This window comes from Pantherophis guttatus, chromosome 2 (genome assembly GCF_059756535.1).
Source record: "Pantherophis guttatus breed Tessera chromosome 2, ASM5975653v1, whole genome shotgun sequence".
In the NCBI taxonomy this organism is placed as follows: Eukaryota; Metazoa; Chordata; class Lepidosauria; order Squamata; family Colubridae; genus Pantherophis; species Pantherophis guttatus.
In genome coordinates this window covers 115301873-115329184 of record NC_142064.1, presented here as the reverse complement: position 1 = coordinate 115329184, position 27312 = coordinate 115301873, and the positions used below count along the sequence as shown (strand labels likewise).

Below are 27312 nucleotides of genomic sequence, written 5' to 3'. Positions count from 1 at the left end.
AGTGGATATAGCTCTTAATTTCTCAGCAGTTTTCAGGACATAAATTATTTTCAGTGGAAATAAATATTAGGGAATTCAGTAGACTTTGCGTAGGATATGTTTCTGATTTACACAAAGGTATTGTGAAACACTAAGGCATGTAGAATTGCAATAGTCTGTAGGGCAGGTGTTTGGAACTTGTAAAGAAAAGGTGAAGGTCTAATGGAATTTGATTCTTTGCGGCTTCTGTGTGGTCCTAGCTGCAATCAATGAAAGAAGGACAATTTTAATTTTGCAATCTATTTTAGCTTGATACCAATTTTTATGTCATCATTTCAGGTTCTTATAAAACAGAATATTTGTAGCTCAGGGTTGACATGAGGGGGTCCTTGGTGCTCTATGAGCTTGCTTGTTTTCTTGCAGACGTTTCATTACCCAAACTAGGTAACATCAGGCCAATAATCAAATAAACAATTACCCCAATCAAGAAACTGCCCAGGAAGCCAATAGCAAACAACCCAACCAAAGAATCTCTAAGACGACCCCCCACAAACACTGACAGGCAAGCCACTAGAATATAAACTGACAGCAAACAGTACTCCTTACTAGCACTGAGGATGTTATCTAGTTTGCAAGAAAATAAGCCAGCTCAGAGAGCACCAAGGACTCCTCATTTCAGGTTCTTACTAAGAATCCAAACTGTGCTTTTGTTTCTAACTTTGGCAGATATAAATGAAATTGACTCTAATGTTGAACTGCTTGGTCTGCTGCTTCAGTGCAATTTTAAGGTGGGCTGTTGTGGTAGAAGGGGATATTAAAGGTACATGGGTATCACTGTAGTGTCTGCTTAGTGGTGAGAACTGAGAATTCTCTCATCTCTGTAGAAAGATGATAAAATCCTCAAGATTCATATCCAGCTCAGAACTTTCATTTATCTGCAGGATTTATGTCCTGACTTTTATTTGAATGATCTGAAGTCATCACATGGTTTGTAATAAAGTGGATTCTCAAGTCATATAATTCAGAAATTCCATTCAGGGGCAGATACCATAGTCCTTCCTTACATTTTACCATGTCAAGCAACTGCATTGGAGCAGAAAGCATTGTTAATGTATATTTGAATTGATCAGTATGCTTTGAGTGCCTGAGTTAGGATGGGCTGAGAAGAGGCCAGTTAGGGCCTGGGGTGAAATGTAATCAAGAATCACAGGAGGGAGGGTCTGTTTCCCAGAGTTCAGAGAGACAGTGGAGCTTGGAATGTCTGGTAGACAGGAAGAGAGCAAGGTTGGACCCTACCTGGCAATTTACAGAGTATACCTACAGTTATTGAAGGTAATTGCTTTAGTCCGGCAAGATTCCTGTGTCTAGGTGAACAACAATAAAAAAGCTATTCAGAAATAACTCCACATGTCGTTCTTGGTTCTTTGAGCCTGGCAGAGGCAGGTGATATAACTGCATCTTACCTCCTGAGCTGAAATGCAGACAGATTAATTAGTTTTTTAACTTACTTTTGTTGGTTATCTGATTTTCACAGATCAGTTACCTAAGGAGATGTTATCTTCACGTGTACAGCAGACTCCGGTGGCAACAGCAGCACCACTTGCTCAAGCAGTAAATCATCCAGCCCAAGGAGTCTCAAGGACAGCAGGTAGGAACTCCAAAATACTTTGGGTTTTTTTCTTGTTTCTTGATAATAATGCTGCTTTGTTTATTTATTATTTCAATTTATTTGACTGCCCATTTCAAATTCATTTAGGTATCTAACAACAATTTAAAATACCATAAAACAACAGATTACAATAGTAATAATATATACTGAATATAATCAACAGCCAAAGTAACAACCAAATCAAACAGCAAAAAATCAATATAACCATTGCATGGGCTCTGCCACACAGCTGAATCCCTCAGCTTAGTGAGACAACCATGTCTTTAAGGCTGCACAGAAAGCCAGCAGGGTGAGGACCAACCTAAACTCAGGGAGGAAGGGGATGTTGACTCAAAGGGTGGCTACCACAAGAAAAAGACGCTCTTCCTGGGTCCCACCATATGGCACTTCCTAATAAATGAGATTGGGACTATACCATTTCTGCCATATCTGATAATCAGAGAGGTTGTCCCTCAAATAACTTGGCTGCATGCCATAAAGGACTTTATAGGTCTAGCCCAATAGGATAAGAGACTGTGGCCGTGTTCTCTCAGAACAACTCACGCTCTGTCACCCCAACCATCACCACAGAGTTCTTGTGGTGCAACCTTAACCCCCCAGAAAACCCACCCTCCCACAACCCATACTACCTAGCCCCCAAGTGAGAGGGTCCCTATGCAATGTTCTTTTACACAGAGAGTTTGCAGTTTAATTTGTCGTATGAGTGAAGGGATATGTGCTGCTGCTGCTTTTTCCGTCTGTGGTTAGCATGGTGACTTTCCTACAAAAAGACATCTTGTTTCAGGGTACTTCCTGGACCTCTCAGACCTGATGTCTCAAATCCAGTTCTTCCAGAATTAATATATCTCAGACTAGATAGTATTGGGTTTCTCATTCAAAGAATGAGGAAGTGGAAAACAAATAGAGAAAGGAGCAAAATTCATAACTATCTAACTTGACTTACCTGTGAAAAGAGTTGAAAACTTTCTAAACCTATTCTATTCTGCTCCCTCTGTGTCTTAATAAGACCAGTAGAGTCCCGTCACAGAACAACTATTTTATATGAGAGACATGATTCTTTAGTTAAACCTTCCTTTGAGTCCCTATGAATATTAAGTAAGGGAAATTTGTGCTTTTAATATTTAGAAAATATTGCTTCTAGGGAGGTACCCTCGGTCATGTGACCTTCCACCCTCAGTCGAAAGTGACCACTCTTGGGTTTAGAACCTAGCAGTGGTGAAATGTAAAATTTGTTACTACCGGTTCTGTGGGTGTGGCTTGGTGGTGGTGGTGGTGGGTAATGTGACCGGGTGGGTGTAGCCAACTTTTTTTTTTTTACTTTTAAAAGCATTTTTTCTACAACCTCTTCAGCCGAAGAGGTTGCAGGAAAAAATGCTTTTAAAAGCCTCTTGAAGATCCCAGCTGAGCCGCGGATCATCAGAGGCTTTTTTTTTTTATTTTTAAAAGCATTTTTTCGGCCAAAGAGGTTGTTGAAAAAATGCTTTTAAAAGAAAAAAAAAAACCTCTGATGATTGTGCGGGCTCAGCTGGGCATTGGGGGGGCGGGGCGCGCAGGAATTTTTGCTACTGGTTCTCCAAACCACCCGCCACCCTCACCCTCACTACCGGATCAGGTGATCCGGTCAGAACCGGGAGTATTCACCCCTGGTTAGCGATCTAACCAAGCGCTTCTCTGCATATCCTGCCCTCTGGAATGAACTGCCCCCGGAGTTCATTTTGCCTTGCCCTTAAGACTCTTTTGTTCCAACAAGCCGGGCTGGCTTAGAAAATGAATTTTAATTGGGTGTCTGTCATTTTTAATACAAGGGCCAAATTTTTATATATTTTAAATTGTTTTTTTAAATTTTATGGGTATATGTTTGTTTTAATATGGCTGTACACCGCCCTAAGTCCTTCGGGAGAAGGGCGGTATAAAAATTTAATAAATAAATAAATCATCATCATCATCATCATCTCCCTGGGTTCTGGAAGGCCTCAAGCTTTTATAAGATACATGATAGATCTTTCGCTACCAGCATGCTACCTAAAATTCTATCTTTGGTTTCCAGAGAGGCCAGCCCCCCCTCGAGATATGATGGAGGCCTTGCAGCAGAGGATGGACAGATACAAGGCAGCAGCAGCCCAGGCAAAGAGCAAAGGAGAGGACAGGAAGGCCAGAATGCATGAACGGATTGTGAAGGTGAAATGGCTGCATATTGTGACTTTGGATGTTCATTTGCTGTACCAAGCCTCGGGCTGTAACTGGGAAGAGCAAGTAGAGCAGAATTTGAAATTCTTGAATGTTTTCTGCTTTTTCCTATTGTCTCCCTATGGTGGAATTATTTTATAGGTTCTATTAATTGCACAGATACTGCAACCATGCAAGACTCGGGTTTTGCTCCAAGGAAGAGCTGGTGGAGACTAAAGCAGCTTGATGCTTTTGTTAATATTCAGTGTCTAAGATCAGTTATAATATTACTGTCAAATGTGCCACTTGATTGCTCTTTAGAAAAATGATCTCTAGTGGGCTATTCTCAGAACTGTTAGAGTTTGCTCTCCACTCTCCCCTCTCCCATTTCTTCTGTTTTTAATTCTTTATGGAAAAAAGGAAGCCTCTAGACCAGGGGTCTCCAATCTTGGCAACTTTAAGACTTGTGGACTTCAACTCCCAGAATTCCTCAGCCAGCTTTGAATTCTGGGAGTTGAAGTCCACAAGTCTTAAAGTTGCCAAGATTGGAGACCCCTGCTCTAGACTTTCTGCTTCTTGAAAGGGGAATTTCAGCCTGAATTCCTTCAGAAATTCACCACTGTAGACAGAAAGTTAACAAGATAGGTCTTTGAACAAAGCAACTTATTTATATATTTTAAAAAGTACACATTCCAGAGGGAATTGCAGAATAGCTTCATAATATTCAAGTGATATGGATTAAAACGTTCCATGGCAGCTCATCAAAGAGCATTCTATTCTATGGTGCTTGCTTTTGATGTGCAATAGAAAGATTTCAAATTACAGCCCCTTGGTATTGTTGTCATTGACAATTGGCAGCAAAGCAAGCCAGGCCTTTTAATGAAAACTTCTTATAGTAGCCTTCTCCAACAACAAATAAGGTGTGTGGGGCTACAAATCCCATTTGTTGTTGCCAGCATCCTAGGAGTTATATGGAATATATCAAGAGAGTTGTTATATTGTTTCTTAGTAGTATTGACTGAATGATTATTTGAGAATACTCTTGATGCTCCTGATGAAGATGTAAAAATAATACTATAAGCAACCATTTGGACAGAACCAATCTTGTTATACAAAGACCATATTCTTAAAGGAATCTTGTAGTTTATTGCTTTTTTTTTTTTTTTATTCTCCCAGCAATATCAAGAGGCCATCAGAGCTCATAAAGCTGGGAAACCTGTGGAGTTTGCTGATCTTCCTGTGCCACCAGGTATTTAATTTCCAATTCTGCTGGTTACGTTGTTTGCTTTAGGATTTTTCTAGACTTTCAGTGTCAGGGTTAGGAAAGCATATCCAGGAGTATGGCAGGTAATGGAGCAGATCACATCTCTTCCCTCTACAGGTAGCCTTGTCCCTTTTGAAAACTCCCCTGCTAAGCTCTCCTACTCACAGTAAAGAGAGTTTTAAACTTTACCCACTCCTGGTTGGCTATGCAAGAATCTTTTTATATACAGCATGTGAGAGTTTCATTTTCAGCCTGAAGTATGTCAGTTCATTTGAGGCTTTGCTTTCCTTGATTAGACAGATTTGTGTTCACAAGAGTGCTAATCAAGATTGCCTGGTCTCACCATTGGCCTCTGTGAGCAGAGACTGCTTTCTGGAACGCTTTTAGGGAAGCTTCTTTTCCTTTCATAATTTTCTACAGGTAGTCTTTGAGTTACGACCATTTGTTCAGTGACTGTTCAAAGTTGTGATGGCACTGAATGAAGGGACTTATAAATGGTCCTCAAAATTCCAGTCATTACAACACCCTCATGATCAGGCGAACAAAATGCGGGTATTTGGCAACCAGCTTGCATTTATGATCATCAGTTGCAGCATCCTGCAGTCATGTGATCACTGACCTCTGCCAGCTTCCTACAAGCAAAGTCAGTGGGCAAGCTGGCAGGGAAGATCACCAGGTGCTTGGAAATGTCTTCACCCCACCATTTTTCTTTCTTTGCTTGCTTGATGGTGGGGAATGGAAGGATTTATACTCCTTGCATTGTACTGCATATGCAGTGAGCCATGTGCAGATCTGTACATTGGAGAAACAAAACAACCACTTCATAAGCACATGGCACAACATAGGAGAACGAAACCATCAAGACTAGATTCAGCAGTCCATCTGCATTTAAAAGACACAGGCCACTCTTTTGAAGACAGCAAAGTCCACATTTTGGGCAGAGAGGAAAGTTGGTTTGAAAGAGGGGTCAAAGAAGCCATCTATGTCAAAATTGAACGGTCCTCTTTCAACAGAGGGGGAGGGATTTGATCTATTTCCAGTGTACAACACAGTCCTTTCAACAGTTCCAAGAAGACTCCACATCAATCACACTACTCAGGTGACCCTGATGGCACAGATAAACCTCCAGGTGGCCTCAACGACTTGCTAAAAGAATGCAAATGACCAGCTGTCTGCAAGAAGTGTAAATCCCTGTCCGATTCCCCACCATCCAGTCAGAGCTGAAGAAGCTTCTTGGATGAGAAGCAAACATCTTCAAAGAAAAACCAGAAAGTCCAGTTGCCTCTTGAAAAAGCACCTTTGGGACGTAGTTTACAAGGTGGTGATAGAATATAATATATTATTGCATCCAGCCTATAACATGCTTACAGAAGCATCCTCTTGATCTGAGGGAAGAAAAAGACATGTTTTATAAATGCCGTCCTGTTACAATAGTATAATGCAAGAACACAAAACAATTCCCAAATAGATGATTTTTCTTTTTTTTTTTTATTGAAAAAGTTTTCAAATACAAATTTTTCCGCCCTTTTTTCCCCCCTCCCCCTCCCCCTCCCTAACCCCCCCTCCCCACCCATCCCCCCCTGTGACTTCTTCGTAACAAAAAAAACCCTAATTCATAACAGATTACTTACTCCCTCCTCAAAATACTGACCTTTACTTACTAAAAATATTATAAATATTATAACATCCCCCTTTGTCCATACTTTTCAGAAAAGAAGAAGAAAAAAAAAAACATTATACTATAACTATTGTAAAATAACTTCTAATTTAACATAATAATGTTTTATATCTATATATTATTACAACAATTCAAAACCACCTTCCACTTTAAAACTATACGATAAGTCCTACTTTAATATTTAATCTTCTATATATATTACTATAACATTTCAAAGCGGCCTCCCCATAAAATCTAATTTAACATTTATTCCACTCTATCCATTTCCTCCACTCCCCTAAATGTATCACTTAAAAATCCCTTTTCTTAAACTAATCAGTCTGTAGCTAGCTTATTCACCCACTGTCCTGCAAATTTACCATACACAACAATTCTTAATATCTTTAATTCACTGCCCACACTACTTAAAAATATATATATATATATTCCATTATATCTAAATAAAAAAAAAAAAGAAAAGACAATAACTTTAATTTTATAGTCCATATAATATCTTCTTTGAGGTCTTTCCACTGGATTGTTAAAACCAACATCCATAATAGGGTAACATAGCTTGCTGATGCAACAGTTTATTCAAAATCTTCAATCATATCTGCCCCCATCAGTAGTAAATATCTTCTTATATGTATAAAAGTAAAAACAACCACCCGAGTGACATTATGATTATATTCCATATAATAATAATTGTGGGTTTCATCAGGATTATTGATTTCCATCATCGTAGTGGGTAACAACCGGATCTTCTGCATGCCCCAGCATGATTCTCTTGCCTTATGATTCAAGATAATTATAATATATTTATCAACACAAAAAGAAATTTCAAAGTAGATAATTCAAATCCATCAGTTTGAGGCTCTTTCCACGTCCCAAAATTACGGCAATGCAGAGATCTGCCACTATCCTCAGAATAATATTGACCAATATGTCGCCTCCTCTATGTTTTCACATAATCATTCATATTTTAAAGTCACTGGCTTCACTGTTGCTTGGGTTAGAAATTTCTATTTTTGTACAACCTATTTCTTTTTTTGTTTTCTTTTTGTGGGTTTGACTTCCATCCTGGTTTCCTTTCTACAGATTGTGTGTCAACTGGTCGGTTTTCATTCTGCTTTGTAGATTAGTCTTGTTGATTTTGTTTTTGTGTCTCATGTTTCTTTTTTATCCCTTGTATATCCCCTAATTGGTTTCCATGCTTGTCCTTGCCTTGATAAGTCATCACATTAAAATCAGATGGCACTTCTCTCAAATTTGTAGATAATCCAGCTGGGGTATCCGATAAATCCAAAGGCAATTTATCTGGTACAGTCTCTGTAATTCGATATTTTCCCTTTATTTCCAGCTCCTTCTGCTTATCCTGTATTATACCTGAAGATGTTAAATTCATGTTCAACCTATTTTGATAAAATTCTTCCGCTCTTTCAATAGTATTTAACTGATATCTTTCTCCTTGATGTCTCAGTATAATACCAACTGGGGCGTTCCACCTATATGGGATATTTCTCTTTTAACTCAGACACCAGAAAACCAAATTTCTTCCTTTCTGTTAATATCTTAGGTGGGAGTTCCTTGTAGATCCATATCTTTCTTCCATACAATTGCAAATTAGAATTGAAGGAATTTTGCACAATATTATTCCTAATTTCCTTGTCCGTAAAATAAATCACCACATCTCTAGGCAGTTGCCTTTGCTTAGCAATCCAGGAATTTATTCTGAAAACTCTGTCAATCCTACTAAACACTTCATCAGGTTGAACCTTTAGAATCCCAGCTAGAAATTCAGAAGATATTTTCCTTAAATCATCTCTATTATTTTCCTGCAAACCTCGCAGTCTTATCGCATATTCTGTAAAATTATATTGTACCATTAGAACCTCTTTTTCAATCCTCTATTGCAGATTTTCTACATTACCAGACTTTTGGTCAGCATCCATTTTAGGTTTTTCTTCTGAGCTATTATCCTGAGTGTTTATCAAATCATTTTCAATTTTTTGAATTCTATTGTCCAATTTATCTTGAATTTCATCCATTTTAGACTCTAGTAAATTAGTATTTGTATCTAACTGTATCATAAATTCTGAAAATCCATTAACCACTTTTAAAATTTTTCGCTCCAAAAAATCAAACTTAGATTTTACCAATTCTTTAATTTCCTGCTTAAATTTTTCAAGATGCTGATTCACAATCTCATCCCTTCTTTCAATCTCCTCTAAGAGAAATTCTATTATATTAAAATCAGGTTTCTGAGACTGAAGAGTTAAAACTTGTTCCTTTAAATTGTTGGTGGGGGAATCCCCCCCCCTACTTGTTTATCTGACTTTGTAAATCTCAGTGCCATGTTTCCACCCAGGCAGGCTTTGTTAAAAAGAAAAGAAAAAAAAAAAACAAGAGAAAAAACTTCTTTCCAATCAACAACAATATCAAGTCTTCAGGAAAAAAAAAGAAAAAAAAAACACAGGAGCGAAGTTTTGTCTACAAATGTAACCAGTGGTATTTATTCCGCTACATTGTAATAATAGAAAACGGAAGGACTTTTCCTTTCTGCCTCTTCTCCAGCTGCTGCAAGCGCCATTTTAAAAGGCTTTTTCCCCCCCTTTCCTTTCGTCTTTTCTCTTAAGTAATTTTTTTAAAAGATAAGTAAAATACTTGCGGTTCAGTATTACAGATCCAGCTCACATTTTCTTTGAGTAATCTGTTAGATTCACAGGCTTGCTCTTGACGCCTGGCTCTGCATTAGCAGAGGTCTCCCAAAGCCCGGAGCAACGGCTGGGGATATGGGGCATCTCATCCGCTCCGTCCCAAAAGAAAAAGAAAAACTTTTGGGACTCTGCAGAGAGTTCTACCCACCCCTGCCGGCTCTATCTCCGTTTCCTCATGGAAACGGAGTTTTTTCGAGCCGCCGTTCCGTTGTGAAGGCGGCTCTGACAGGCAGTGGAAGCTGACGATCCCAAAGGAACGTCTGGCGGCGGCCAGCAGCAAACAGGAAGTCAATAGATGATTTTTCTAACTCTGACTTTACCTGTGCCAACCTAGTGCCATCCCACAGTGTTGAATTTTCAGTTTTCATTATTTATTTATTAAATTTAAAGACCTCTCAGAGCAATTCTGGCTAACAATAATAATACTGGCTGGAAATGTTGGGAGCTGTAACGCTCCCAACTGAGGGAGTCTCAGGTTGGGAAAGGATTTCTATAGTTTTTCAAAGCAACCAATGCCAAAATAGCTGAAACCCATGTGGACTTTGTTTCCATTCATAAGCGCAAAGGCTGTGATCTCAGTTGTGCTCTTTTTTTAGCACAAAATCTTCAGTTCTGTGAATGGCATCTTGGAAATCTAATTGTAGTCTGTGGCACTCTGAGTAGATAAAACTCTATAGTTTTATTCAAATACATGAAGAAATTGATTCCTTACTAATTAGTGAATGAGTCACTGCCAAGTAGCCAAGAATGACACCAAGCAGCTGGCAATGATGCCATTTTTAAATTAACTGTCTTTTCACCTTTAGCTTTTTGTCTTCTTCGGCAGGTTTCCCTCCCATCCAAGGAATGGAATCTTTGCCAGGGGATCAGAGTTTGGGAGGGATCCTTGAAACAGCAATGAAACTAGCAAACGAGGATGAAGATGCAGAAGAGACAAAAAAGGTTCGACTAAGTACTAGGCAAGATCTTAAATGCTTTTCTCCAGCATGTGTGCGCCATGGTTGACAGAACTCGGTATAAATTGGGAGTAGCTTGAAACCCTAATCAGACCAAGTATATACAATATTTCCACCTGTTTGTAACTGCCACCTTCTCTGGATAGAATTGATTATATTCTTTCCTTTTTTATTTTAAATTGTCTAACCAACACAATCACCTCTTAAATTACCTTCATCAATTGCGCCTTATACTATAAAAAAGCCAAAGTGCTCACAAACCTGACCCACGTCAGCCTTTCATGTCTGCTTTGGTTGGTATTGTTTATCAGGAATGCCAGCAGTATGTTGCAGTTCCTGCCACCTCTTGCTAGAATAGTCCGGGAGGAATGGAGCCTCTGTATCACAGGATGACTTTCAAAGTTGCCAAAGAGAGGGCCCCTTTTCTTCTGCAGGTGACAAATGAACTTGCAAGAGACAAAGAAGAAAAACTTTCCTCTAATTATCTTACTGTGCAGAGGTGGGAGGAAGTTTAATCAAAATCATCTAGGTTTTTCTTTAGTCAGTGCTAAAGACCATCTTGAATAGAAACATTATGCCATACTGTACTTCTTACTATGTTGCACGACTAAAGCAAGATATGAGAAAAGATGTTCCTTCATCTCCCACTTGAGAGTGCTAAGTTGATTTCATAAAGTTTGACAAGTACATGTGAGAAGAAGAGAGCTTCACTATGTGTCTGCTAATTTTCACTCTTGCATTTATAGCGCATCCTGGGAATTATACAGACAGAATCTTACAGATCTATAATGTTAAACTCTGGACACGGAGGAAAAATTGACATTCCCAAAAGTAGAAAGCCAGAAAACACTGAGGGGAAAAGCCTTACTTTGTTGAATAAGCACTGAGATAAATTAAAATCATTTATATAAGGGCATATAAAATTATTGAAATGAGTGTGTGAAAATGAGGTGCATATTGTTATGTGAAAGAGTGTCTTGCGCCTTAAAGATAACTGAATTTGATCCACTTTGTATCTTAGCAAACAGTGATTTGAAATTTAAAACTAAAGGGAGCAAAAACCAACCACAAATACCATGGAGGTAATATGTTTTCCTAGCAAAGGTGTGACACTATATTTTTGGCTAATTATGAAAAAGTTGGGAGGAACGAGGTTTATTTTGGAACGTGGGATTATATGAATAGAGGAGGATGTGTGATTTGAAATTGCAAGAGTGAAAAGGTGATAGAAACCAAGAAATAGAAAGTTTAAAAGCAAATCTGAAAAGCTTGTAGAGAACAGTTCTTATGAATTAGTGTTTAAAACTACCAAGTTTTTATGAAGTGAGATATGGTTGGGGAAGGCAGCTAAGTAAAATGAAGTGTTTGGGGTCTTCAGCTCTCCTACCCACCGCCAGGGAAAGAGTTAGCTGGCCTTGGGAGGGGAGTGGGGCAATCTGTTACTGAAGGGTAGAACAATGACTGTCTCCTGTTCCCTCCCTGAACCTCATATTGTACATATTGACATCCTAACTCAGCATGTGTACAGTTGAAGCAAACCTAGTGGGAACCTAGGCACCATGCCATTTTCCACTTTCCCCTTCAGGCAAAATTTGCAATTTGCAGTTAACAAGGAGGGGCAGACATATTCCAACAACAAGGGCTCACCAAAAAGGCTGTTACAAAAGATCAGTATTCTACTTGGCCGAAATGGTCATAACTGAGGAGTTCTCTCCTCTATCTTCTTGAGAGCTGGGATGGCTATCTTTCTCTTAAAATAGCACTTAGGTAGTGACTTAAAAAAAAGGCAAATAACTAGGGTTGGCAAGGTTGAGAAAAATAGAAGGGGAGGACAACAGATAAAGTGGATGTAGTGGATCGAAGAAATAGCAAGACTATGCTTTGAAGAGATTCAGATTATGACTATGTCAAACATTTGTGCAGTTAACAGGACACAGGTCTGTCTTGCTGACACCTAATTAACTTGCATGCATATATTAATTAAGCCCAAATATTTGAAGAATAATTAGTGTTCTTTTTTGAAGTTCCGTTGATAACAGGGTCATGCCATTTGTGTAATCTAGATTTTAGCACTGAAAGCCATTTTGCTAGAGTGATCATTTGAACCCAAAACCTTTCAGAGGTTTTGGGTTCAAATGGTTCTCAGGCCTGGCCACAGGTGGTCTGTTCTGGATGATGTACTTTTCCTTCTAAAGGAAAAGATGTGTGGTTTGGGAAGTGTCCTTAATGCCAGTCTGTCACTAGAGGCACAAGTGACCTTATTAGTAAGAAGGATCTGTACCCAGTTTCAGCTAGTGCACCACTACGACCCAACCTGGATCAGATTAGCTTTGATCAGAGATCCATACCATAATATAACCTTGACTGGATTCCCACTCATCCTTTGGAGGTGTTTGGAAAAGGTCTGGAAGCTACAACAAGGGCATTGTAAATAGGATAATAGGGACCACATATCATTGGTCTTGGAAATGCTGTGCTAGATCACTGTGATTTACTGGACTTAGTTTAAAATGTTGATCAAAAGTGACAGATCCCAATACCATCCATCTCAACAATTGAGATTAGACAGGAAAACCCTGCTTATGGTCTATTAGGAAGTTTGGCTTACAGTGTAGTGGCCAAGAGTGGAACCTTCTCAATGACAGCACCCCAATTATGCAATTTCTGAGGAGTGTTTGTTTGCTACTCCAGAATCTGGGTATCTTTTAGATTGCCTGATTTGCTTTCTTTGTTTTGTATGATGAACTTATTTTAATTTTTTATATTTATTGCTTTTAAACCTCATTTGTTTTTTGGGGGGGGATGGTTTCATCTTTGGGGTCTTCCGCTGAGAGGAAGAACATTATAGAAATAATGTTCAAAAGAAGATTGAAATAGATTCTAAAGCAATCTTGATAGATTAGCGAATTGATTAAAAGTAATAGAATGAAATAGAAATGAAGTGCACATGTGTAGATGGGAAATACCTGGTTTGGTAACAGTATTTTTGAAAAAGAATTTGGAATAATTGTCTCAAGCTGAACATGAGGAGGCAAGATTGTTGTGGGAATTCCTGGAGTTTTTTAAAGAAGAGATTGGAAAGCCATTTACCTGGAATGTTAGAGGGTCTCCTGCTTATGTGGGGGGTTGGACTGGAAGACCTCCAAAGTCCCTTGTAACCCTGTAACTCTGATATTCTGTAATCTGGATAGGAAAAAAGGCAAATGCACTTTAGAAGTTAGAGAAAGTCATTGTTTCATTTTGTTCTGCATGGGTCAGATCCACTTTGAGTATGGTGGCCAGTTCTGACTACCACACCTAAGAAGAGAAAATGGGAGCAAGAATGATCAGGGCTGGGCACTGGAGCCTGAAGGGAGATTTAAGTGTATGTTTAGTGTGTATGCTGAGTATGTTTAACCTTGGAAAAAAGATGACTGGTGTGTGTGTGTGTGTGGATTTCCTAGCACTTTTCAAATATCTGAAAGGATGTGACAGAGTAATCAAAGCCCTTGTTCCAGCATGCTACACAGGGAATGAATGATAAAAAAGCAGATCTCAGCTGAATGTTAAAAGAAAAAAAAAAATGGGATATGAGCAGTTTGATAGTGGAACCAATTATCTGGATAAGTAGTGGGTTCCTTTTGGAGTCTTGAACTGAGCAGGTGGTTGGCCTTGCTGATCTAAATTGCCCTTGGCAATTCTAGGATTGTGTGATTTTATTGCAGTAATGCACTCTTCAATAGATACCTGTGAAAGCATCTGCCATACCTCCAATACTGTTTGGACTTTTTAAACTGTGGAAATATACCATTGTTACATTGGTGCTGAATCACATAAGGAACTATTTCATAGGCATAATCCTTGCTCTTTCAGCCTGACACCTCTCCAGCGTCATCCAAGCTGGCCCCCTCAGTCCAGCCGAAACTGTCCCATCAGCCAGGCCCACAAGCTGCCCTTGCAAAACCAGCCCCAACTGGTAAAAGTGCCCCAAAGATGATTGCAAAAGGTAAGTGGGTTTTTTTTTTTTAAAATTGTACTCATTTCCTTTTTCTTCTGCATCATCTTGCTGCTGGTGTCCTCAACCCAGTCAATAATGTAAACCTGTGGCTTGCATTCTTTGGAGTGCATAAAGATTGTGAGTCAGAGATGGAAGAAGAAAGTAGGCAAATTTAAGTATCTGTTCCATTGCACTTTTCGGTGATGATCAGGTGGTTGACTAGGATGGACAGAACTTCTCAAGAAATTTCTCCCATTATTATTATTATTTATTGGTTAATCTTTAGTGAGATTCACAGCCTTTGAGGCTGGTTAATAGCTCAGCAGCTCGAGTCCTAACCAAGGACCTAGGAACTGTTAAGGTATCGTCGGAGGATGTAAGCTGTTCCGAGTAAGGTGGTTTTTTGTAGAGTCAAAATGTTCAAGTCCGGCAAATTTAGAATTTCTAAATAGCGGGGTAGCCCTTTGGGTATTGCTCCGAGGGCTCCAATTACAATCGGGACAACACACGATTTCTTTTTCCACAGTCGCTCAACTTCAATTTGTAAGTCCCGGTACTTTGTGATTTTTTCTTGCTGCTTATCTTCAATTCGTACATCACCAGGTATTGCAATGTCAATGAACCATACTTTTTTCTTTTCAACTATTGTTATGTCAGGTGTGTTGTGGACCAAGTGCCTGTCAGTCTGAATCCTAAAGTCCCACAAGATCTTGAGTTTCTCATTCTCTAAAACTTTCTCAACCTGATGTTCCCAGTGGTTTTTGCTGTACTCAAATCCAAACTTCTGGCACAATTTCCAGTGAATGATTTTAGCAACACGGTCATGGCGTTGTAGGTAGTCAGTTTGTGAAATTTTGCTGCACCCACTGATCAGGTGGTCAACTGTCTCTTCTTTTTCATTGCAGAGGCGGCATTTGCTGTTGGTGGTAACATGTTGAATTTTTGCCTTCATACAGTTTGTGGCTAGGGCTTGTTCTTGAGCTGCCAAAATAAAGCTTTCTGTTTCTTTTTTCAGTACTCCTGATCTTAACCAGTTCCAAGTTAGTTTCTGGTCAGCTTTGCCTTCAATACTTTTCAAGTATTGGCCATGCAGAGCTTTGTGTTTCCAATTTTCAGCTCGCTGCTCAATTACTTCTTTCTTATATTCTGCTTTTGTTTTAGTTGTCTTTAAAAGGCCTCCTTTATTTACTTCCTTAAATTACTTCCTTATTATTATTATTATCATCATTATTATTATTATTATTATTATTATTATTATTATTTGCTTTAATTTATATGCCGCCCTTCTCCGGAGACTCAGGGTGGCTTACAATGCGTTAAGCAATAGCCTTCATACTTTTGTATATTTATACAAAGTCAGTTTATTGCCCCCACAATCTGGGTCCTCATTTTACCTACCTTAGAAAGGATGGAAGGCTGAGTCAGCCTTGAGCCTGGTGAGATTTGAACTTGCAGTAATTGCAAGCAGCAGATGTTAATAACAGTGCTTTAGTCCACTGTACTACACTGTACACTGTACTACAGGCTCTTGTATTTGGGTACTGGTGCAACTCTCCAGCTACATACTGTATTAGTTCCTTTATAGGTTTCTCCTTGCTTTCTCTCAACCATGCAGTATGAAATTATACTTTAGCTTTTCCCTTCCTGCATCATTGTGTATCACATCTGCCCAATAATAGGTACCTACATGCTTTAGCTAGATAGCTAGGATGACCTTCACCATTGGGTGTTCTTGTTGGGAGTATATCTTCTTGGTGTACACGTTCTTCACTCATTCCTCCCAGGAACACACACACATACCCATCACACTGAGGCAACATAGCAAGACCTGAGAAGGGGATAGATTTACAAATCTTCAAAATCATCTGAGTACATGTCTTCTCATACTACCCGTGCTGTTGTTAAATGGCAACTGTTTTGCACAGAGCATGACCAAATTAGAGAATGGATTGTACAACGAATTTCCCTCATCCACATGGAAAATTTCCTTTCTTGGGTTTACCAATTACTCTGAATAGTATTTCCTCTGCTTGCCATTCATCTCTGCAGCTCAACAGCAGCTGACCTTCTTAGAAAACCGGAAGAAGCAATTGAGACAGGCAGCTCTCCGAGCAAAGCAGCGGAATGACATTGAGGGGGCCAAGCTGTTCTTATGTCAGGCCAAAGGGCTGGACCCCATGATTGAGGCATCACAAAGTGGGCTTCCCGTCGACATAAGTAAGGCAAGTTGTTTTTCTGTCCATCTAGGGAGGGAGTGTGACTCATAGATGATCTGTAAACATCCCACTTGTTTAGTACAATCTTCTTTTAAGTGTGAAGCAATTTTGATGGCAGAAACTGGAGTATCTGGGTTATGAAATTTCCAAGACAACTTCATTTAAAATGAGTTTGGCAACTTTTTCAGCTCAAGGAAATGCCTGAAATCTGATGAGATTTTAATGATCTCATGCAAGAATATTGTAATCTCAGAAGATTTTGGCCAATTGGATGTTTTCATTTAATCTGAGTGCCTGCAGCCAGGATTTTACTCTGTTTTGCCATTTTTGATTTTAAAGAAACGACGGCTGTCGAAATCTTCATTTCAGTTAGGTATGGCTTAAGTTTTCAAATGTACAAATGAATGTCATCTTTGTAAGAAGGATCAGACCAATAGAACCTGGGCCAAATCAAAATGAATTGGTCTGACCCAGCAGGGCAGTTCTTATGTCAGGTATGGAAACTGAATCAGATTGGAGGACTGGTCCTTCACCTCCATGGATTTGCCAGATCATGTTAGGAACTGGGCTTTCAGAAAGAAAACCTCATCTCTAGCCAGAAGTTTCACACCAAGGCTTTTTGTTTGTTTGTTTGTTCAATACCATTATTCTGAAATCCTCCTGCAGAGAGGACTTGGCTTTCTCTTTGAAGTGGGAGAATGGAGCCTGGGCAAAGTGGAGCCGATCCTCTTAGTGCTGACTGGTTTTAATTCTGTCCTCTATTTCCCCCTTGAGGAGAAAAATGAGGTGCAAGCCAAATAGGTTTGGAGGAAAGTTTAGGGGACAATGAGAGTTTCACCTAAAGCCTGACAGTTGGATAATGGGCTGGAATTTGAGCTCATTGTACTCCCTATATTACATCCCTATGGTCCCTTGTCAGAAAAGGGCCTCCAGCTAAGCATCTTCTTAGAGTCTCTGGTTGCTGCAGAATATTTCTGCAACTCTCCTCAGGATAAATTGCTGAAGTATAGCAGTTCTGCTATTTATTTATTATTGTTTATTTTTATTGGTTTGATTTATATGCCACCCTTCTCCAGAGACTCAGGGCATCTTACAATGCGTTAAGCAATAGCCTTCATACTTTTGTATATACTTGCTTAGTAGGGCTTTCGCCCCCCCGCTCCCCGCAGCGGTGTTCTTTTTTATAGAAAGTCAGCTTATTGCCCCCACAATCCGGGTCCTCATTTTACCTACCTTAGAAAGGATGGAAGGCTGAGTCAACCTTGAGCCTGGTGAGATTTGAACTTGCCGTAATTGCAGGCAGCTGGCAGCTAAGTGCTATTTAACAGCACTTTAGTCTGCTGCACCACCAAGGCTCTTCCTCCATGATCAAGAAAAGCCTACATCACTTTTTTGTAGAGATCGATTTGGTTTAAGTAAAACAGCCCCAATATGATTTCCCCTTGCTGGGATATAAAAAATGCCATCCGTTAAGACATAGTATTTTAGAAGTGATTAATTCCAATGTTTGCTTTCTTCTTTCCTTCATTTAGGTGCCTTCGGCTCCTGTGAACAAGGAAGAATTCATGCTTGTGCAGCGCAGTGGAGCCAACATTTCCCCAGCAACAGCTGCCCAGTACACTGAGCTTGTGAAGCTAATGAGACAGCAGCATGAGGTAGTAAAAGCTGAAGCCTGAAAGGGGCATGAAGCTCTTCTCTTCTAAGAGATGAGATAAAAGAGATTCTAACCTTTCCTTACTGTGTACATGGTTCTTCCTGTACCCTTGTAGTTCTTTCATTCTTCATCCAAACCATTTTTCTGATCGTTCTTTTTGGATCTTGGACAGAAATGATGAAGAAGGGTTGTAGCCTAAAGGCCCTCTCTCTAAATGTGCTGGACGTCAACTCCTAAATTATTCAGGGAGCCTGCTGGCCTTTGGTTATAATCCAGTACATCTGGAGAAGAGTCCAGCCCCTTAGAAAGAGAGTCTGATTTAAAAGAGCTTTTATGGGAGCAAAATTTTAATGGTAGCAGCCACATTTGTTGTTTACCTGACTTGTCAGTATGCATGTATGTGTGCATTTTTGCGGTGGGAAGTGAGAATTTCATCCAAAAGGATGTGTGGAATTAGGTGAGAAAATGTCTCTGCATTCTTTAAGCAGTTTTTCTCTCACCAAACTCATTTTTGGTATAAACCGTGTTCAGGTAAAGAGTTAGGTGGTAGACTAGGAGTGGGTGGAATTGTTTGTCTACTTGCTACTTTTGTTTTAAAAATCCTGTTTCATATATGGAGCAGATGTCTGGGCTAAGATGAACTTGGCTTCTTAGGTTGTTTACCATTCCAAGGGATATTAGAGAAGTTATGTGTGTAAGGAAAGAATTTATTTGGAGGCAGTTCAGTGGTTTTTAAAATAAAAACTTTAAAAAAGAAAATAAAAACTGCCTAAAGTCATTCACTTGATTCTCACTTCATTGCTGTTCAGTTACATCCACTTTTTAATGAACCAATGGATATCATTTCAGCAGGATTGTCTGTTAGCAAGAATTATTTTGAGTACGTGAGTACTATGACGTACATATGGAAACGTATGACTAGTTTTTCCCCCCCTAACTACTTGAATAAGGATTATTCTTTATATTGTTCATGTTGTCTTATATTCTTGTATGGACTGCATCAGTAGAGGCTAAATCAATTTCGTTGTATACATGATGAACAGTGACAATAAAGGCTTTGAATTGAATTGTATAAGATTATATTGTCACTATCAGAGAAAGCATCTAATAACCTTGACTTCTGTTGACCGCATTTTGATTGCCTTTGATTTTCCCAAGTATTAGCAATTACCCCCAAAGACTGTTCTCTTCAAACTGTCCAAAATATCAAGCTTTAGTTTCCTTATTAGTTTTCCAGTGAGAAGACTTGTTCTTCTTTATATAGAATTACATTTGGATTCTTCTTGTGGTCCAAGGTATTCTCAACATTTTTCTCCAGTACCATAATTCAGAGACATCTATTTTTCTTTGTCCAGCATTTACAGCCAGGTGTTAACAGTATTTGTGATTTCTCTGCATTTTGCCTAAATCTGTGGTTTTGTTCTCCCTAGTACAAGTAGTCCTCACTTAATGAAAGTAATTGGACTGGAAACTCTATGCTAAGTGACATGATCATAAAGCGTGGCATCAGGTGACTGCATCAACTTACCAGAGCAGTTGCAGTAGTTTCACTTGGCATATTTAAATGAATCCTGCAGGGCCATTAGATGCAAAATCACATGATCGTCATTTACAATCTCCGGCTGACTTCCCCACTGACTTTGCTTGTCAAAGCCAGCACCAGTACTATTTGTATTTTCCCTCTGCTCTTCCCTAGTCACCTGTTAAATACCTCCCATCTTGAAGTATCATGCCAACATGGTGTTCTTGTCATTTCCCATTCCACTGGATTGTATTTAGTCTGTTCTTCCATCTGTGATGCACCCATCACGGGTCATCCTTCTTTAGGATCCACTCCCAGCAATATAGCCTTAGAGAATGGGTGTCAAACTTGCAGTGTCATGTTGCTGTCACACGACATATCACGATGTTTTTCCTCTTCGCGGAGCTGGGGTAGGCATGGCCTGCACATGATGCATCTGGCCTGTGGGCCGCCAGTTTGACACCCCTGCCTTACAGCATCATTGGGATGTGCAAGCCCCTTCAGGACTATGAGGTAGCAGTTCCTGAAATACTATTTGTGATCTAATGCTTTGAAAATGTAAATGTTTAGCTCATTTCAGTGGTGAAATCCGGCCGGATCTATCCGGCTTGCACGAACTAGTAGCACTGGCAGCTGGAGGCTCTTCCCACCCTCCGGGACATCATTGTGTCCCATTTTTGACCCTCTGTGCATGTGCAGAAGAGGTGCATGTGCACATAGCGTGCGTGCGCACTCCCGCACGCTCCCGTTCCCAAAATGGTAGTGAAGGTAAGTGGATTTCACCGCTGGCTCATTTGCACATGATGTGTAACAACTTCCAGAGTGTCCTGGTTTCATGTTCTACATCCTGTGTTGTTTAGCAGAAAGCTAAGACAGTGAGGGAAAGGTGGAAATATTCTGTTTGCCAGTTCTGTGCCCTCTTCAGTGCACCATGCTCTGCAGAAACTGGTGATGGTCCAGTAATCTCTACCTAAAGAAATCTAGCTCCCGCACATCAGATTGGAGTGGATCATATATGTGTCTGTTGATCTCCCCAAAGATTCAGTTCTGACAACCAGTAGCAACTGTGAATAGGTTGTCCACAAGGCTCAGGATAGAGTTAACTACAGCTACTGGATGAGGGATGGATTACATCAAAAATATGTTCCTGGGTTCAGTGAGGAAGGAGGCTGCAGACTCTTGCGTAAGAGTTGGGCTTATTAAGGGAAGGAATATGAGTGTTGCTTGAGGGATTTTGAATGGAGAGGAGGCAGCCAAATCTATCACATGTTTGTCTGTTCCTCATGTGGCTTCCTTTTTGTTCCAGATGTGCATCAGTTACTCAAAGCAGTTCACCCACTTAGGAAACATCACAGAAACTATCAAGTAAGTATATCCGTAAATTTACCAATGCGCTTCTCTTCTGTTACTGTTATACGATCTTCACATTGGCTAGACATGTCCTTGTTGTAATGAATATTCCTTTGGGGAGTTAAGCCATTGACTAGATTTCCTTTGGATTTGAGAAAACAACCACAAAGATTCCTGAAGCAAATACAGTAATTAAAGATAACAGTAAGCCTTTTGCCTTAGGAAAAGCTGCAACTTCTTGGAAAAAAATAATCAATAATCAGGAGAGGCCAAGAAGCATGTTTTCATGCAATAAGTTCACTCACAGCATCTCTCAAACCCTGCTGGAAAATATTACTGTTTAAAACCTTAGTTGCTGTTGACGCTAAGGAGAGTTAGCTCCTAAATCAAAAGTAATAATTAGAAAACAGCAGTAAATGATGAAGTGATCTTCTTTGCCCCAGATCATGAGAATATAACTAAATCTTCTCAGGTACCACATCTAAAGCATCACATCTTCCCTATGTGTCCCATCTTTTTCACCTCTAAAGGTCCGTTTTTGTATATAGCTTTTATGGCATGATTCATGGATCATATGCCTGATGTGTTACTCAGTGTTTGGTAAAAATTTGCATTCGCTAGACAGATCTGGGACCAATACTGATGCAAAGCACTCTGGTTTGCCTGGAATGTTCCACTTTGCCAACGCAGTTCGCAAAACACAACTTGTTCCCAGACGTCAAGATCCACTGCCAGTTAGCTGTGACTGGAGAAGTTCCAGTTTTATTCACTGTTTGCAAATAATACTGCTTCTGTTTGCTGGGGTCAAAATTAACTATTTTAGACTGAATTCTCTGGGCGTTTTCATATTCTTTGGCAGCTATCTAAAAGCCAAAGTTTCTATAGAAAATGCATTGTGATGAAGAGGATGGGGTTGGAGGAATTCCAGCAACTGAATTGCTCTCAGATAATACCACTATTATCTCTGTTTATATTATTTATCTTATTTGTATTTGTGTTTGCTTTATTTGCATTCTGGCCATTCCTGAGGACTTTTTAGGAATAAGTCTTCAGTGATGTCTCATTAGGACAGAGAGTTTCTGATTTTCTTTGTATGATTCAGTGTGGGCTCCTTCATTGGTAATGGGGAAACCTGCAGCTTCTTGTTTAACTAAAAGCTAATTTTTACTGGGGTCTAGAGTTACCTAATCTTGTTTCTGATATAGCCTATCTAGTGCTGTGACATTTTCAGTGTATTCCTGCTTTTATAGCTCAACCATTCACAGTTTTAGATGATCGTTTTGCTTCAATGGTCACTTCACATGTTGTAATATTTTATTTATTTAATAAGTAAATTTATATGCTGCCCATCTCACTGTTGAAGCGACTCTGGACAACTTACAAAATGATAATGGTAACATAGTCTCCAAATTTACACAGTGCAATTCATTGTGTAAACTGGCTATTGACATGCCATCCAGCTGAGCATGTGAAGGGTGTCTGGTTAAATTTCATGAATCAGATATAAACTAGATGTTTGTTTTGGTCTTCCCCTCTCCAGATTTGAGAAGATGGCTGAAGACTGCAAAAAAAATATGGAGATCTTAAAACAAGCACACACCAAAGGATTTCCACTTCCAAAATATCATTATGAGCAGCGGACTTTCAGTATGATCAAGTGTGTGAACTTGTCATGATTATGGGAATTTTTCCCTGCTAGGAAATGCTTTTCAGTTATTTTCCTCATCAGAAGTGGTTTCAGGTTTTGAACATCCTGATTAAGTTTCTCTCTGAGCCCCAACAATTAACAATCCAGAAGAGTGCAATCCAGTCTTCATAAGATTGCCACAATTGAATGTTCAGTAGTGCCAGCAAGGTAGGGTTTAGGAGCGAGGAAGAACTATCCCCAGTTTGACATGGGATAGAAATGGCCACAGTTTGAATTGGTATATTGCCAAATTCATAGATTGCATTTTAATCAAAGCATTGAGATAATACTATTGAAGGTTGCAAGAAGCCCATCATGGTTTAAATTGATTTTGTGAATTGTTTCTGTGACCTGAATGAGTTGCAAATTTGCCAGCCTTGACGTGGGTCTGGGGCTTTAGAACAACAAGCCTAGATTCTTAAAGTGGGGATTATAATTATTTTGCTGGCACAGGACTTGAATGGTATTGTAGAAGGGGCTTGGAAGGCACAATAGTAAGATAACCATTTATATTGTTTAGAATTTATTTTTACTCTTGATATATCCTATATGCATTTTTAATGACTGCGCTCATCCTTGATTATGCTAATCTATGACTGTTTTGAGGATTTGACAGTAGGAAAAATAGGAAGAACACAAGGATTGGGGCCTTATCATTAGGATAAATGGCACTGGGTTTTCTCTTTTTTTCCTAGATTTCTTTTAGGGATAATGGACATCCCTCGTCCGGGGACTGTTCACTTAAATAGATCTGGCTCAGTGTCTAGCACTTACAACAAAAATAGAAAGCAAAGGTATTTTCATGGCAGGGAGCTAAAAAGGACTTCAGATGTGTAGCTATTGTACAAGAAAAAGAAAAAACCCATTACAGGGTGTTCTTGCTCCATTTTATGACCTTTCTTGGCACAGTTGTTAAGTGAATCACTGCAGTTGATAAGTTAGTAACCCAATTGTTAAGTAAACCTGGGTTCCCTATTGACATTGTGAGAAGGTCGCAAAAGGTGATCACTTGACCTTGGGACACTGCAACCGTCATAAATATGAACCTGTTGCCAAGTGTCTGAATTTTGATCACATGATGCTGGGGATGCTGCAAAGGTCGTAATTGTGAAAAACAGTCACAAGTCACTTTTTTTGTGCCGTTGTACCTTTGAATGGTCACTAAATGAACTGTTGTAAGTCAAGGACTACATGTATTGGCAATCATTAAAACAACTGGAAATACAGGTTGTCTTCGACTTACAATAATTCAACTTAGTGACTGTTTGAAGTAACAGTTGCACTGAAAAAAGTGACTTAGGACCATTTTCCATACTTACGGCCTTTGCAGCATCCCCCTGGTCATGTGATCAAAATTCAGACGTTTAGCAACTGATTTATATTTATGACAGTTGCAGTGTCCCAGGGTCATGTGATCACCCAGCTGTCTTTCATGTCTTAAGGCGGGACTAGAACTTTCCTGGTTTCCAGGTCAGCACATTAACCACTACATCAAACTGGCTTTCTGGCCAAAGCACTTGTAGACAGAGATTTTAGTTCAAGTAAAGAAGGAGAAAAGGCAATTGATATTACTAAAGGCTAGACTATCTTCCTATAAAGGAAAAATGGCAACAGCAGGTAAGAGAACACACATAGATATATAAAAACATGCATGGTATAGAAAATATAGGTAAAAAGATCCCCCCCCCCCCATAGTATTAAAAATGGAAAAAATGAAATCAAATCAGGGAACCAATCAATTGTCAGTACCAATAAAATAAATTGCTGTCACATATAGTGTATAGTTAAACCATGACATTTCTTGGACATTAGATGTGCTCATAACCACATTTTATTTATTGAGGTTAAGGCTCAGTGGTTGTATATAAATTTTCTAATCACAGGCAGCATATTTCAAATACCAGCTGCTGCAAATACCAGTAGAAAAGGGCAGAGGCTCTCTTGTCCATTCTTAGAAGCTTCTAAAATGCACTTGGTTGCCCATATGCAATCCAAACTATTGGACTGAAGAAATGCTTGGCTTGAAAAACAATGACGTATAAGGGTATGCAAGTGGCACTGTGGGGTTTAGTGTGTGTGTGTGTGTGCAGGGAGGTGCTGTGCAGGAAGGGAGAGTGAGTGGATTGTGCAAGAGATGCCATGTGAATTGGGGAGATTGTGCAGGGATGCAATGTGGGTTAGGAAGGGAGTGTGGGGATGTGAAGGTAGCACAGGGAGGGTGTGCAGAGTTGCACAAATGTTAGGTAAGGAAATATTTCTGAACTGATGACCCAATGAGTTGTCTAAAACTGACTAAAACTATTTGCTGCCCCACCCCCCTTTTTTTTCCTTTTAGGATCTTTCCAGAATTAAACAGCAATGATATGATTCTTTCAATAGTGAAAGGAATCAACCTCCCAGCTCCTCCAGGTAATCTATAAAATGAGACTAAACTAAGAGGGGGAACCCCCAATGCTGCCATCCTTTTTAAGGATGTTGAAATGACTGACTTCCTTCTTCATGTGTTCTGTAAAATACCCCTCTGTTGGTCCTTTTTCTGTGTTATTACTCTCTTGGCTTTCTAAGAGTGGCAGAAGCCAAAATATTCTCACCAGTATTTATCCTCATCATTGGTACAATCATTGATTCTTGGCTGTTCCCAGTAGATTGACAAGATGGATGCTTGAAAGCATGGTTTTGTCTCTGTTGCCTTTTTTCAACAATGTGGCTGTCTTTAAGAGCTGATTTTTCATTCAGTGTATGCCCTGCCTTTGGTTCCAAAAGAAGGATCAGAAAAATAAACAGCAAAAAAGAAATAACCAAAAAGCAATAAACCTCATATGAAATGATTGGATTATCTAATTTCAGTTACCTATTCTAGTTGGTTACTGCAATAGAATATTTAGTCAAAAAGTACATAATTTTGTTGATTTCTGAACAAATCTGTTGCTGGCATCATCAAACAAAATAAGAGCCTGAAAGGGCATCCTTCAGCAATTATGTCCAATGGACTAGACTCCAATCATGCTGATTTGAAGATTACCAAAGGCCAAGCTTCTCTTGTAGAGATCACCCTGGTGTACAAAAATATATCTGACTCTATTTCTGTTTCACACCTTAGTCTAAATTTGTTTGCCTTCAAGTGGCAGATAATCATGTTTGTGGTTTGAAATGAATGTTTGTAGCTGCTGTCATGCAAGATTGTGTTTTGTGAAGATTTATTTTTAGCTTTCAGATGTCTGTCAAAAAAAATTCTTGACTATTATTTGCCATATTCCTGTTACCTTTTTTTCAGGCATATCTCCTGATGATTTGGATGCTTTTGTGCGTTTTGAGTTTCACTATCCTAATGCGGTAAGTTCCTGCTGGTTTAAAAGCTACTGTTTCATCTACATGGAAATTAGCTTATCTGAACATCCAGTGAGTTCATAGATAGTACCCACGGTCCTTGCCCTTTTTGAGCCTATGAAAACATTTGGAAAGGCTATCGTAGGTAACGAGTGTCAAGCTAACAATGTAGTATGTTATAGTAGGCATGGTGTTGCATTAACAATCCCTTGGGAAGTGAAAGAAACTTTTAATATTTATAATTATCTCTCTTAATATGTCTCTGCAGATGGCATCTTATGAATGATCTTGTTTGGATTGGGAAGCTAAACAGGGTCATGCCTGATTATTATTGTGTATGGCTGGATGGGAGAAACCTAGAGAATATCTTTATCATATCAAACCTATCTAGATTGTAGGCTAGACTGCAGTCAGAAGAGTATCCTGTAAGAAGACAGTGGCAAATTAATTCCATATTGCTGCCAAGAAAACCCCACGAACTCATTACTTATTAAGGTTGACATGAAGAGATGTAACACAGAGATAGAAAAAAATAGATAAAAGGATAAAACTGCTTGTGTCAGATGGTTATCAGAGCCTTGTTAATTCTCAAAGAAGCAGTGATTCTTAATTGCCTTTCACATTCCTGTGTTTTCTAGGAGGAAGCTCAGAAAGACAAGACAAGCGTGATTAAAAACTCCAACTGTCCTGGTAAATCTCTATGCATGAGTTGAAAACGGAGCAAGTGCAAATTTTATTTTTCCGGATTTAGGTTAAAAGTGCATTGGCAGATAGTATTTGGAAACACAATAAGTTTTAACATCTTTTCTTAAAGATCATCCTCAACTGTATTTTTAACTCCCCTCCATAGAAACCCAGGTTAGATATTTGTGATTTATTTGGGTTAAAGACAGGGGTGAAATGTAAAATTTGTTACTACCGGTTCTGTGGGCGTGGCTTGGTGGGGGGGGGGGGTTAATGTGACTGGGTGGGCATGGCCAACTTTTTTCAAAAAAAACTTTTCAAAGCATTTTTTCTAATGCTTTGAAAAACCTCTGCCAATCAGGCAACTCAGCTGGGATCGTCAGAGAGCCATTTAAAAAAATACCTCTTTGCCGATCAGGCAACTCAGCTGGGAGTTGCCAGAGACTTTTCAAAGCATTTTTTTTACCACCTCTTTGGCCAAGAGGTTG

The 27312-nt window shown here is 39.3% G+C and overlaps 1 protein-coding gene across 6 annotated transcripts in view; it reads left to right on the top strand.

Annotated features, from left to right (window-relative positions):
- The window catches only part of CC2D1A (coiled-coil and C2 domain containing 1A), a 55858-nt gene that overhangs the window by 16533 nt on the left and 12013 nt on the right, over positions 1 to 27312 (top strand). For all 6 annotated transcript variants that reach the window (XM_060683457.2, XM_087888602.1, XM_060683459.2 and 3 more), the window contains exons 10-21: positions 1514 to 1627; positions 3696 to 3826; positions 4991 to 5063; positions 10279 to 10394; positions 14261 to 14393; positions 16434 to 16606; positions 18133 to 18255; positions 21083 to 21141; positions 22667 to 22783; positions 25149 to 25222; positions 26088 to 26146; positions 26779 to 26830. In XM_060683457.2, the coding sequence (XP_060539440.1) occupies positions 1514 to 1627; positions 3696 to 3826; positions 4991 to 5063; positions 10279 to 10394; positions 14261 to 14393; positions 16434 to 16606; positions 18133 to 18255; positions 21083 to 21141; positions 22667 to 22783; positions 25149 to 25222; positions 26088 to 26146; positions 26779 to 26830 (1224 nt within the window). The remainder of the gene's footprint in view (positions 1 to 1513; positions 1628 to 3695; positions 3827 to 4990; positions 5064 to 10278; positions 10395 to 14260; positions 14394 to 16433; positions 16607 to 18132; positions 18256 to 21082; positions 21142 to 22666; positions 22784 to 25148; positions 25223 to 26087; positions 26147 to 26778; positions 26831 to 27312) is intronic.